A 12,982-nucleotide genomic window follows, 5' to 3' on the forward strand; every position below is an offset into this window, starting at 1 on the left:
TACATGTTTTTTTGAAATGTATTGTAACTAAGCCTTTTTAACACCTTGGCAAGGAAGTCCACAAATTACACAGTGTGAGGAGAGACTGTGCAAGGAACACATTATGTAAATGTGCTGAATTGAGTAACTATTTGTGAGAGTTGTATTCATATTTTACGTCAGTGGTTTTAGGGGCATGTTTCTGAAGAACCCCAGAAGCTTTGGTTATGTTAGGCAAATATTTAAACTACGGTAGGTTAAAATGATGGAGCTTTGCATAACAATGTGACAGTCTCTTTAATGCAGCCTTCCTCAACCTGGTGCCCATTACATGTTTTGGACTACAACTAGAGATGTAAAATTTCTGGAAATTTTGAAGCTTGGAAAAAAACCCAGTTTTTTTTCCGTTTCCCCGCTGGGAAAAATGTAAATTTCCGGAAAAATAAAAAAAAATGCTACATTAGCACTTCTTTTTTATTTTCCAGATTGAAAGTCATTCTGTTACTTTAGAAACATAAAATATAACTATGGACAATTTTAATGGGCATAAAATTATCACAACTAGCATATTAAAAATATAGTGTATCCAAACAGGAACTGAAATTTAATTTGTCATTCATCACTGTTTGCTATGCAACATGCTTACTCCACCTCCCATGTTTTGCCCATGAAACCTTATGTATTTCCTCACACTGATGTGTGTGGTCTGTTAACCACTTTAGCTACTACTATACAGTATGCTTAAATTACTTTACAGTATTTCACTTTTTAAAGACTGTTTTACAGCATTTAATGTTTAAAATATTTTCATTTCTTTTTTTCTTTCATAACACTTCTCTGATTGCCACAACAGCACATATACTTTCAGGCCCTTTTTGTTGCTCTATATTTTTTTCCAGTGCTTTGAGGCCTAGTGAAGAGGAACAGAACCAATGCATACCACAGGCATGCAAAAACAAAACTGAAACCTTTTTCTTTTCTGGTGACAACAGCACCTCCTAAAGGAAGAAATGTATCTTGTTCTTGCATTGGAGAGCAGGACATTGTGGGAGGCATGAATGTGTTGCTTGCTGCTGTCTTGACATCTCAATAATTAGAGGACCCAAATACTTCTAGAGTTGTGATTAGTTGCGTACTATGACCCCAACCCCTGATCTGCAAAGAACAGCCCTGCATAACACTATTGATTGTTAAATTTCACTGTGCTTCTGGCAGATTCATTGCTGTTCTTTTCATTATTTTTAACTGCAGGGACAAATAGTGAGCCAGAAAGTTAATTGTGTGACTGTAGAAGTGCAAATAAATTGGTGCTTAATCCAGTTTGGTGAAGCTGCTGCTAATTCTCTGCAAACAAGGAGTAAAATGGACTGGATTCTCTGTATTCTGGCTGATGAAAACTAAATGTTCAGAAAAGATGGTAATGTTCTCTTTGAGTTGCATTTCATTAAAAAATACAAGTAGAGCTTCTGGATTACACAGCTAATTACACAGCTAAGTAATTCAGGGATTACACAGCTAATTACACAGCTAAGTAATTCAGGGAGGAAATGCAAGTTGCCCTTGTGTGCAGCCAAAACTCTGTTCTTAGAGTATATTAAGTTAATTGTAGAAATAATGTAATAATTAAATAAGCAATGCATAATTCAGTCTTGTCAGCAACTATGAGGGCACTAAAGTGCTAGCTATAGCCATAGCTGCCAAGTATCCCGTATCCGCCGGGAAAACCCCTTTTTTCTTACCGTTTCCCGGCGGTCTCCCGTTTGGTGGAAAATCCCGGCATTTTCCCTTAAATTCGCTTCTTCCCGGCGGCCATTTTTCTGGTGCCGCTTTGCCCTTCTATGGGCACCAGAAAATGGCGACGCCGGCGTCGGAAGTCGCTTTTATGTGTTTCCGGTCATGCGCGGAAGCGACTTCCGGTGCTGGCGCCGCCATTTTCTGGTGCCCATAGAAGGGCGAAGCGCCACCGGAAGTTGCGTCACGCAACTTCCGGTCATGCGCACGCTGCCGATCCCGGATCTTTACGATCCGGACTTGGCAGCTATGGCTATAGCTGTACCCTTCCATAATGCAGAATCCTTGTAAAATAATTTTTTTAAGATAGATTGTGGTTTCTTTCCACCACCACCCAGGGATTATACATTGCCGTATATACCGGATGTATATTGTGAGCTGCACTGAACCTCCTCCCCCCCTGACCTGCAGGGTGGATTTGATTTAAATCAAACTGATTTAAATCACGATTTAAATCATGATTTAAATCACTAGTCAGTAAGGCTTGATTTAAATCATAGTTTTCTACATAAAGACTATTTCTTGCTGGTATAACTTTAATATGCAAGTAGATGAAGATTTTTAGAATAACAACTTTTCATATTAGTTTTTTATCCCCAGCTTAATAGGTTAATAATTCATATTTGGACAACTTTACTGTTGTACTTAGGAAGGAGAAAAATAATCATTACTGTACCTTAATAATAACAATTTAAATAGATTTATTCAACTGAAACAATAACATCAAAGCATATGTTATTTGCTTAAACAAACATCCATGTTTGTTAACTAATTTGGCTAAACAAAAACAAAATATATGTATTTTAAGAAACTTAGACTGTCAGCCCAGCCTACACATGAAAAACTTAAATACTGTCCACTCCAAACAATCAGAAAAATATTGTTTCTATTCTATTCACTGAACTTCTTGAAACTTAGCACTGAAGGGGTTGATTCTGTATTCATAGGTTTGTAGAACAATAGGATTAAGGTCTTTTTCTCAACTCTGTTCATGTTATAACATTTTTGCTGTGAAGTAGAGGCATGTGATCTCTGCTGAGTCAAATTCAGTTTTGAGAACTGCAAAAGTAAATCAAACATCTGTGATAATATCTTGTAGGCAGAGAAACTGCCCAATAATCTTACAAAAACCTCTGGAAGAGCATGACATTGTGAATGGATTAATGGAATTTATTTACCCCAGAAATTAAACATATACAACCTTATTCTACATAATTAAAAAACTAATCTTTATTTCATGATGGAACAACCTTTGGATGGTAATATATTTCCCTCAAAAAGCATTTTATTTTAAAAAATTCCGATTTAAATAAAAAAAATCCGTTTTTTATTTTTTTTTAAAAAAAATCATTGATTTTTATCCACTCTGCTGACTTGGCTGTGAGGAAGAGATCAGAAGCTTCTAGTTCCATTTTAGTTTAACTACAGTTTAACATTGTGTCCAAACACTAAGTTGTGGTTAATCTTAATCAAAGTTTGCTAAGACAGTTACTTAATGGTTTGGAGTTGTCCTGTTTCAGCAAACCACAGTTTATGTGGTTCTAGGTGGCAAGATGCGGTTAATCTTAAAGGGTGACGGGGGCGGGGCTAGGAGCATATGGGCCCAGGATTGCAGGTTCTGAATATTTTTACAGTGCAAATACATGCTTAGGCGGTGTATGCCATTTATACACTTAAAAATGGAAGAATTGCAGGGGCAGATGCTCTTTTTCTGCATGGTCCTCCGCCCTCTCCACCGTGGCTTGAAGACCAAAGGAGCACTACAAGAGCTCCTTGACATTATTTTAGGCAAAGTTAGTTGACTTTGTGACATGACTGGGGGAAGTAATTTAATTTATTTGTTAAAGTACTGTACAGTCGTACCTTGGATCTCAAATGACTTGGCTCCCGAACAAATCTGCTCCCAAACGGTCGAAACCTGGAAGTGAGTCGAAGTGGAAGTGTTCTGGTTTTTGAACGATTTTCGGAAGCTGAAAGTCCGGTGCAGCTTCTTGTGTGTGTGGTAAGGTAGAGGTAAAGGGACCCCTGACCATTAGGTCCAGTCGTGACTGACTCTGGGGTTGCGGCGCTCATCTCGTGTTATTGGCCGAGGGAACCGGCATACAGCTTCCAGGTCATGTGGCCAGCATGACAAAGCCGCTTCTGGTGAACCAGAGCAGCACACGGAATGAAATATGTAATGTAATTTTTCTTTCTGGAAGCAATACCTGTTTAGGTTAGCTAAGGTTAACCACCTGCATCTCCACTTTTCTCTTATGCTGAGCTACATGTATATACAGTGGTACCTCTGGATACGAACGGGATCCGTTCCGGAGCCCTGTTCGCAACCAGAGCAGTATGCAACCCGAAGCCCCGAGTCTGCGCATGCGTGTGACGTCATTCGGCGCGTCTACGCATGCGTGAATCGCCAAACTCAGAAGTAATCTGTTCTGGCACTTCCGGGTTCGGCGTGTTCATAACCTGTGATGTACGCAACCCGCAGCGAATGTAACCAGAGGTATGACTGTAGTATGTTACTGGCTGTTTTATTTCATGAGCTCTCTCTCCCTCCCCCCACCTTCTTAGTATGGTTTCAGAAAGTGAACAGCTATAAAGACCTTGTGAGTTTCAAATCACATGTAATAGCTTCGTGTGTGGGATTATAGAGGATGATAGGATTTTCAATTACTGTGTCTCGTGGGAGCTCTGAGGCAAACTGGAGAAGGTTTTTGAAAAGTTAATCAGGGCTTGAGTAATTCACTTGAGGCTATGCTATTGCAAGTCACATTTGTGTCTCGACTGGGCTAGAAGATGAAGATGCAAAAGGGCATCTTTGTTATGTGCTAGAGAGGCTGGTGCTTTGAGCACCGCAGTGGCCAGGAAAATTTCAAATACTTGCCATGTTACTGAGTGAAGAGGCAGAGTTATTCTTCTGATGAAAAGAATGGCATGTTCTGACACCTTAACTCTCTTCAGCTCAATTTGTATTCTGTACCACATGGGCTTTCATAGGCACTAGTCAAAGGTTGTGTCAAACACCACCAACTGTTTAATTATATATTGGAGATTAGATTATACTATTATTCTGTTAGTTTATACTGTTAGATTCTCCTGTCTGTAAAAAGTCATTAAGTCATCTGTCTTGTAAGAAAGCAAAATTATAAAGCACATCTTTAAAGAACATTATTTTAAAAAGAATCTGTAAAGTATTGGGTATTCTTGCTGCTAGCAGCATCATGTGGTATTTTAGCTTTGTGGCATTCTTGTAAGTTAATTAGTGACTTGCCCAAGCCCACTTCAAGAATCAGTGGGCTAGGTTTCCGACATCCTAATTGAACACTCCTCTCTTTGTCACACGTGAGATATCTACAGATTCCCCTGCTTGAAAAGGTGAGTAAATTTTAAAAAAAACAACCTGACAATTGGTGTTTGCTAGTTAATTTCAGGAGTGGTATTCTAGGCCAAGGAACAATGACAGCTGGACTTAGCTCTGCCTTATTAAGGGCACCCTTTGTTGCTAGGCCTAACTTGACCACCCTAATATAGGCTAATGCGCTCATGGTTCGTGATGGTTTATGTAGAAAGGATACACTTTTCTGGGCCTCCAGAGCTTGGTAGTATATGCAATAACTTCTCCTTCCTTTTGAAGGATAAATACTTTTTTCCAAGTTGCATGCAAGTAGGAAGGAATTGTTGTTTCTTTAAGAGTTATGTCTGCTATGACTTTTGTAGGACAAATTGATAAAGTTATGGAAACTTTGGTGCGTACATAGAGTTGAACATTTTGTAGCAAATGTCTTTCTCCTAAGGAGCAATCAGAATTTCTCCTGATTGGAGGATTTTGATTTGTTTGAAATCAATTCAAAATCAATGACATTGATGAATTGGAGTTGGCACAAATCAATGAAATGGGTTTGCTTGACACAGAATATCCTTTTCAAATTATCCAAAGCAAGCAAATTAGATATTCATTTTTGAAAAGCTGCTCTGGAGTGGGTGGAGAAACCACATTAATTTGCAGCTTTAGGGAAGCTTTTAATGTGTGATGGATTTCTGTATTTTAATGTTTGATGGATTTCTGTATTTTAGAATTTCTGTTTTGTTGGAAGCCGCCCAGAGTGGCTGGGGGAACCCGGCCAGATGGGCGGGGTATAAATAATAAATTATTATTATTATTATTAAATGGTGTCGCACTTGTTTCATCCAGTGTTTTGAAATTATTAACTTTGGTTGTTAATAGGATCTTGTAAAAACTTTTCTGGGTGTATGCGCTGGGTGTTGCCAAAAAGAAACAAATCAGATATAGCAATGTACCAGATGAGAACTATTTTCATCAGCCAGGAAAGGGAGGCAAGGAATGATGGGTCTATTAACCATACTGTAATAGCAAAATGGAACTTCAATTTTCAGACGCATGCAGCAGGAGTGAGTAAGGTCAAGGGAAAATCCTAGCAGGACATATAGAAGTCCTGGTTCCAACTTGCTGGAAGCACCACAAAAGACAGTGTTAGTTTCTTATCCTAGAACTGGCATTCCCTTTTCTTAATGCTCTATAAATTATATAATAATAATAATAATAATAATAATGTTATGGTATCTCCCCCTGGAAAGCTGGAATTCTGTAGATTCTACATATGTCACTGGATTAGATGGTGGAGGGCTGTGTTGTGGCTATGTAGATTTCAATTCCCCTGGCAATATGGTGCCCCATGACTCAGACCCATAGGAGAAATGTTGCTTGAGGGATTATAATTTAAATGCAAACTACTGGTGGTCTTCAGACTGTTTCTCTGAGGGATATGATGCAGTCTGCCAGTCACCAGATATTCAGTCAGAGAAGAAGATAAAAGATGATCTGATGCCATTCCCTCCAGCAAAGAGCAATCCTGTGGTTTTCCTATTGTAGATGGGAATGCACTAGCCCCCATCAAGCAGGGCCATGGAATTGCTTGGAATACAGGAAGCTGACTGATACAGGTTCAAACCTTTGGCCCATCTAATTCAGCATTGTCAACACGGACTGGCAGTGCCTAGCCATGGTTTCTGGATGGAGTCTTTCCCACTTTTACCTGGAGGTGTCAGAGACTGAAGTGGGATATGCAAAGTATGTGCTCTGCCATCCTGCTAGGATCCTTAAGATATGAAATGGCCTGAGGCAGAAATAATGTTTTTAAATCCAATCCAATTTATTTGCATTCTGTTTTTTCCTGTCAAGCCGTTTGAATTCCAAGATGCAATGGAAACAGCTGCTCGGGCAGAAGGTCTTCCCTTAGATGTCCCAACAAATACAAATTCTCACTTGGGTGTGTTGGATGAGGGCCATCACAGAGGAAAATATCACCATGGCTTGAACTTGATGAAACCTATCCGGACTACTTCGAAGTAAGACTTTGTGTATTGAACTACAGACACAGCTGATCTGAAAACAGAAGTGTTTAGAGGTGCTAGAAGCATGCTTGTTGGAAAAATAGCAACTTTGATTTTTAAAAGTGAGTTCCCACTCATACGGCTAAGCTTGCTAAGAAAAAGTGGCAGCCACCATCTTGAATAAATAAAGGTCTTATTTTACTTCTGAAAGCTGTAGTGTGTTTTATGCTTTTGGTTTTGTTATAATATCTCTTCTCCTCTAATTATAGACATCTACATCCAATAGACAATGCCGGACTTTTCTCCTATTTGACATTCTCTTGGCTTACTCCTCTGGCACGAACAGCCTATAAGAAAGGAGAACTGTTCACAGAAGATGTATGGTCCTTATCAACTCATGAGTCATCAGAGGTTAACTGCAGAAGGTATGTTTTTGTTATGTTGTCTCTAAACAGATTTGCTTCCCTTGGAATAGCCTACTGTAAGATGTTATGTCAGGTGGTGATTGAAGGCTGTTCTGACTTCTTTCTGTAAATTTCTCCTATCCTATTTTTATTATTTTATTTTTAATTAAGGGCTATGCCAGTGACTCCCCTTTGGATCTTCTTCTTTCTCCTCCTTTCTTTATTAAAAAATTACCACTCTTGTCCCATTTAGTTCATGTTATTTGATGTTGAAGAAAATGGAAGTGAGATTCCTTACATCTGTATTTTGTGTTCCAGGCTGGAAAGATTGTGGCAGCGAGAACTGCATGAACGTGGGCCAGATGATGCCTCTCTCCGAAGGGTCGTATGGGTCTTCTGTCGCACCAGGCTCATCATTTCCATAGTGTGCTTGATGGTCACACAACTTGCTGGCTTCTGTGGACCAGTAAGTACTATCCATCCTTTGTCTAACATCCAGAGTGGGCTCCATCCCATGGCCAGTGCTAATGTATTCCAAGTTCTTGCAGAGGATCTTCTAAATGTTTTGATTAGTTAGAAATATGCCTTGCAGTTTGCAGAAAATGAACAAGTCTTTTCAGAATGCTGCGGGAATCTTAAAGCTTTCAAACTGTTCTGTGTGTATGTTGCGGTTTTTATTGTTTGTACCAGGTGGCCGGATATGGGAGGGTAATGAATTTTGGGGGAAAGCAGCAAAGCAGTCCTTTGTTAGGTCACTTGCTTTGAGTGCTCTCTGCAAGAAATGGAATGGAGTGCTGGTACTAAATCACTTCTTAAGATCTGTAGGAAACAGGGCTCAGAGGATTCTGCAGAGCTAGTGTTGTTCGACTTCTTTGAAAAGGCAGTTGGATAGATTATCCTTCTGGTGGCATGATTGGAAGACTGTAGCTGCTACTTGTAGGTGGTAATGAAGATGCAGCATGTAGGACTTGACATTCACAGCATTTTTTTTTTGTCGCCTGTTTGTTGCACGTGCTGTGCAAGATTTACTCTTTAACATCTTAACTAAATCTATTCTCTACAAATTTCCCTTGAGGAGTAGGAGCAGTGTTATTGCTTGTAGTACACATTTCAGTGTGCTGTTAAGCGGGATGGTTCAATGCTTGGGTAAGTACAGCTGAGGTTAATGTTAAAAACAGTCTTGTCTTTTGTCTCTCTTTTTTAAAATTTCCAAATCCCACTCATTTTCTTAAATCTCAAAAGTTTTATCGCGTTCCTTGTTAAGAAGGGAGTAAGTAGTTTTTCTTGGTTTTCTTTGTTCTGTTTTGTTTGTTAATAGCTGGTGGTGGAATTTTGAATCACTTGCAAGAGGCTTTATTTGATAATGCTTTTAATTGCCAGTAAGAATGAGGTTTAATCAGAACAAGCTTCCCCCAAGAAGAGCTTCTGTCATTGTTTCACTACAGGGCCCTGTGGATGCTCTTACCTCTAGCATAGAGTTGGTAGCAGAGTTGCCCCTTATATCTTTGGACTGCATGATTCCAATCCATCAAACCAAAATGCAAGACAGGAAGGAACTGAATAGAATATACTCCGTGCTGGATTAGGATGTACCTAATCTGTGCACATCCTCCATTACTTAGTAACCTGTGTTCTCTGAATGAAGAACTCTATTAATTGACTTTATTGTCTAGAACAAGAGAGGAATCCTTACTACCTCACTACTGTACTTTGAAACCTAATTGCTGTTCCTGCTGAAATATCAGTGTTTTGTTTTTTTGTTTTTTGTTTCTAAATCTTTTCGTGTGAGAGTGGTGCTTGAAAACAGAGTATCCAATTTACCCTTTTGTATTGCTAAGTAAAGATGAGCCATTTTTGCAAATCGCCATTCTCAGCAGTAAACATGGTATGCTAATGGAAAGCAGCAGTTCTTAAAATTCTTAAACATAGAGGTGTTACTGTCCGTAAGTTCCTTGTATATCCAGATGTTCAATAGTCTGGCCCCCTCCCCCTTTAAAGTATATTTTGTAAAAAATTCTTTCCTGGCACTGTTTTCAGACTCATATTTACCCTTCATCCAGTTGAGACAACATGGGTTTGTCTAATGCCTGTAGAGCTCAGAATGAGATGTAACTTTTAAAAATATGTTCCATTGTGGGGGCTGCTAAGCATTTCATGTTCAGGTTTGCTCAGTCCTGCCAAAGGTATAAAATTTGGATTTTTCTCTTTGGAAGAACAGCAAAAGTTCCTGTTGCAGTGAAGTGCAGTTTGATTCCTCATTTAGTTTTTGAAGGTGTATTGTGGGGTGTGGGGAGGGAGGTTGGAAGGGGGAGCTATTTGAGGTAAGCCTCCAACTCTTCCAGTTCAACTCCAGTCACAGCTTCCTTTGTGCTGTAAAAGCTGGATGCGGCTGGGGGGGATTTTTCTCTGTAGTGGAACCAATGACAGAAGCTGTTCTTTAGAATTTCCAGGATGGCTGTATTCTGCGATCAGAATGAGACAGTCAAGCTGGGCAGAATCCAACGCCAAGATGAAAGGTAAGGTGACGTTTATTCATGGGAATGCTTAAGATAGTCAGGCAGCTAAGGGCAGCTATTTCCATGATAGTTTTCAGAAGTAATTTCCCATACCTCTGCTAGTTTTGGTAGCTATAATTTTTGTACAGTTTTATATGATGGTATTCTCTTCACTGCTTTAACCAAAACAAAGTTATAAGATTGAAAATGTTGTCATTTTTCCTTTTAATATTGCTATAACAACTTTCTTCAAATCTTAAATAAGTGTAAGCAACATCTCTTATTCTGCACTGGAGTTTCTGATTTCGTGTGCAATAAAAAGGAACACTCTAAATTAGAGAAGAAGAGAATTCCTTCTGATTTTGCACATGCTCTGCTAGAGACTCTTTTTCCTGTACCACACCTGTCTGTGTTGTGAAGTTTGGCTGAGGAGTTATGGGCTCTTCCACTGACTCAGCTGCCTTTGTAGGATTGAATGCTAGGAAAGAACCAAATACCTTCTTGCTTAAGTAACACCAAACCACGTCTTGAACATGAAGGATGTAAAGCAAGGCCAGTGGAGGAGAAAGCTGGCTTACATAACCTTGAAACATGAGCTGTTGCACTTTGATCAGGAATTTATATAAGGCTCTCTTTTTGTGCTTTAAATGGTCACTTTGGGAACATGATGGACACCTGGCTCTTAACATGTGCATGTGGAAGCGCATGGGAGAAATGCTATACAGTTGAGTTCCCGATTATGACATTCAGAATTGACTACCTCAGGACTCGCGTGCTTGTTCTGCCTCCATTTTTTTAATCTGTCACTTGATGCTGGGCTTTAGCAGCTCTTACCTTTGCTTGAAGCAGTGTGCATTCGTTTCCCATCCATTCTTGTGTTGCACAGAACTCTGATTTGCAAACCTTAGTTTAGTCAAGAGGACTTCTTGCGGACTCTGAAAGCCTTCCCAAACCGCTGCCTTGGTTTCAGATTTTTGTGGTTGGCAAAGGTACTTCAGCTCTGATTAAAGAACCCTAAGCGCCAGCATCTGTAGGCATCGTTGAAAAAGTCCAACTGGGAAGCCTTATCATAGTAGAGCTCTGTTAAACCAATCACGAAAGCCCACCTGGCCTTGGAAGTCTTCCTGACTAGCCGCACAAGTTTCGCTCTTCCTCGGACTTTGTGAACAAATACTGGCTCTGCTTTTCCATGTATCGTTTAAATTCTGTGTGTATGTGAAGTTTTAACTTGGTTTTGTGTCGGAAGCCAGACTGTATGTTGGATTCAGGCCTTGTATAACTTTTCCTTGTGTGTGCAGATTTGTATGTTTTCCACAGCACCTTTCTTTTCTTTCTTTTTTTGTACAGTGTTTGTGAGATGTTTTATCCATTTTAATATGGTGGTACTTCACAAAATAATAATAAAGTTACTGCTTCCATTTATTAGTACTTAATATTGCGATGAACATGAGTTGTGTACTGCACTGTGCCCCTTGGTCAGCACACCCGATGGGGGACTTGTGCTTTGGTGCTGTTTCCCTCTCTCTTTGCAGGTGGTGTTTGAAATGTGATTGCCGAGGTAAAATTGTTTTTGTCTTTTGAGGGGGGAGGCCAGGGGGGAGTGGGTGAAGGGTTGCATTTTTTTAATTTTTAATTGTTGCTATCGCCTTTTTTATTTTCTTGCTTGTGCTTTTCTTTACTATTAAACTGCTGATGTTTATTTTCAGGAATGTTTTGCAAAATGTCCTTCTCACACTCTTCCCCAGTTCAACTGTAGGTACATTTGTTCCTTTTTATCAAATAAGCACGTTTGAAACAAAGAAATAAAAAAGGTCTTAATGTCATGTGTATATCTTTTATTTTTTATTTTTAAAAAAGATGTGCTCTGTTTTTGCATAAGTACAGATTACTATAAAGAATATGATGATGGATTGCTTTCAGCTAACTGACAAATTTATGTTAAGTTAGACTACCTCAAGGAGCAGGATTTTCTTATAAACCATTGGAAAGTTCCAAATTATTTCACTTGCTGAATTTTGACTTACTTCTTGTTTTCAGCATGGATTATTTAATAGCTGTGGTTCCAAAGACTTCCAATCAACAATACATATTTCTTACTGGAAATGAAGTAGCTCCTTAATTCTAACTTAACATAAAACAATTAAATGGTTCCTCTGGCACATTGAGGTGTTCATGCACGTTTGCATTTCTCCCTGTAGGCCTTTGTTGTGAAACACCTCCTTGAATACACGCAGCAGACGGAGCCCAACCTGCAGTACGGCCTCTTGTTAGTTTTCGGCCTCTTAATGACAGAGATAGTGCGCTCCTGGTCCTTGGCTTTAACTTGGGCTTTAAATTACCGCACTGGGGTCAGGCTGCGCGGAGCTATCCTTACCATGGCTTTTAAGAAAATACTCAAGCTGAAATATATCAAGGAAAAGTCTTTGGGAGAGGTAGGCTGAAATGCATCCTTTTGCCTTTGAAAAAGCAAAAACACCTGGGGGGAGGTGAGAGTGGGTGGTGTGGGGATGCCCCCACATACTCAGAGTAACCTGCAGTTCGAATGAAGCAGATCCTGCCCCCAGCTAGACAGTTAACTCAGGCAAGCAGTTTATGCAGAGGGCTCTGTGTGTTCCCCTCCACAGCCTTAACCTGTTCCAAGCGCCTTCTGATAACATGCTGTTTAGTCGTTACCTGAACTAGTCCTGGTTAAAGTAAAGCCAGGAAGGATAACAAGACTTCTGAAGGTGGGAAGCAAAAAATGGTCTGCTGTGCTTGCTTCAAAGAGTATTTATCTGCAAGTGCCTTTGCTCTTGCATTTCATCTTAATTGGCTTGGCATGGGGTGGGGCAGACTTACCTGAAAGGCCAGCATTACCCATCTAAGCTATTCAGTTGGCCCTTCCTGGCTATACAATTGATGGATATCAAGTGCAGGACTTCTTCTGCAGTGGTACTCAAATGTGGAATTCCCTTGCTGGGAAGTTTT

At 39.7% G+C, this 12,982-nt stretch overlaps 1 protein-coding gene across 8 annotated transcripts in view; it reads left to right on the top strand.

Moving 5' to 3' along the window:
- The window catches only part of ABCC5 (ATP binding cassette subfamily C member 5), a 48,086-nt gene that overhangs the window by 12,720 nt on the left and 22,384 nt on the right, over positions 1-12,982 (top strand). For 5 of the 8 annotated variants that reach the window (XM_088669289.1, XM_035133620.3, XM_035133621.3 and 2 more), the window contains 4 exons: positions 6,965-7,131; positions 7,386-7,541; positions 7,839-7,986; positions 12,214-12,447. In XM_088669289.1, the coding sequence (XP_088525415.1) occupies positions 6,965-7,131; positions 7,386-7,541; positions 7,839-7,986; positions 12,214-12,447 (705 nt within the window). Of the gene's footprint in view, positions 1-6,964; positions 7,132-7,385; positions 7,542-7,838; positions 7,987-9,961; positions 11,772-12,213; positions 12,448-12,982 lie in introns of those variants that run through there. The other 3 variants (XM_088669294.1, XM_088669293.1, XM_088669292.1) reach the window with 3 other exon arrangements.

The sequence above is a fragment of the Zootoca vivipara genome, chromosome 5 (assembly GCF_965207765.1).
Source record: "Zootoca vivipara chromosome 5, rZooViv2.hap1.1, whole genome shotgun sequence".
Lineage (NCBI taxonomy): Eukaryota > Metazoa > Chordata > Lepidosauria > Squamata > Lacertidae > Zootoca > Zootoca vivipara.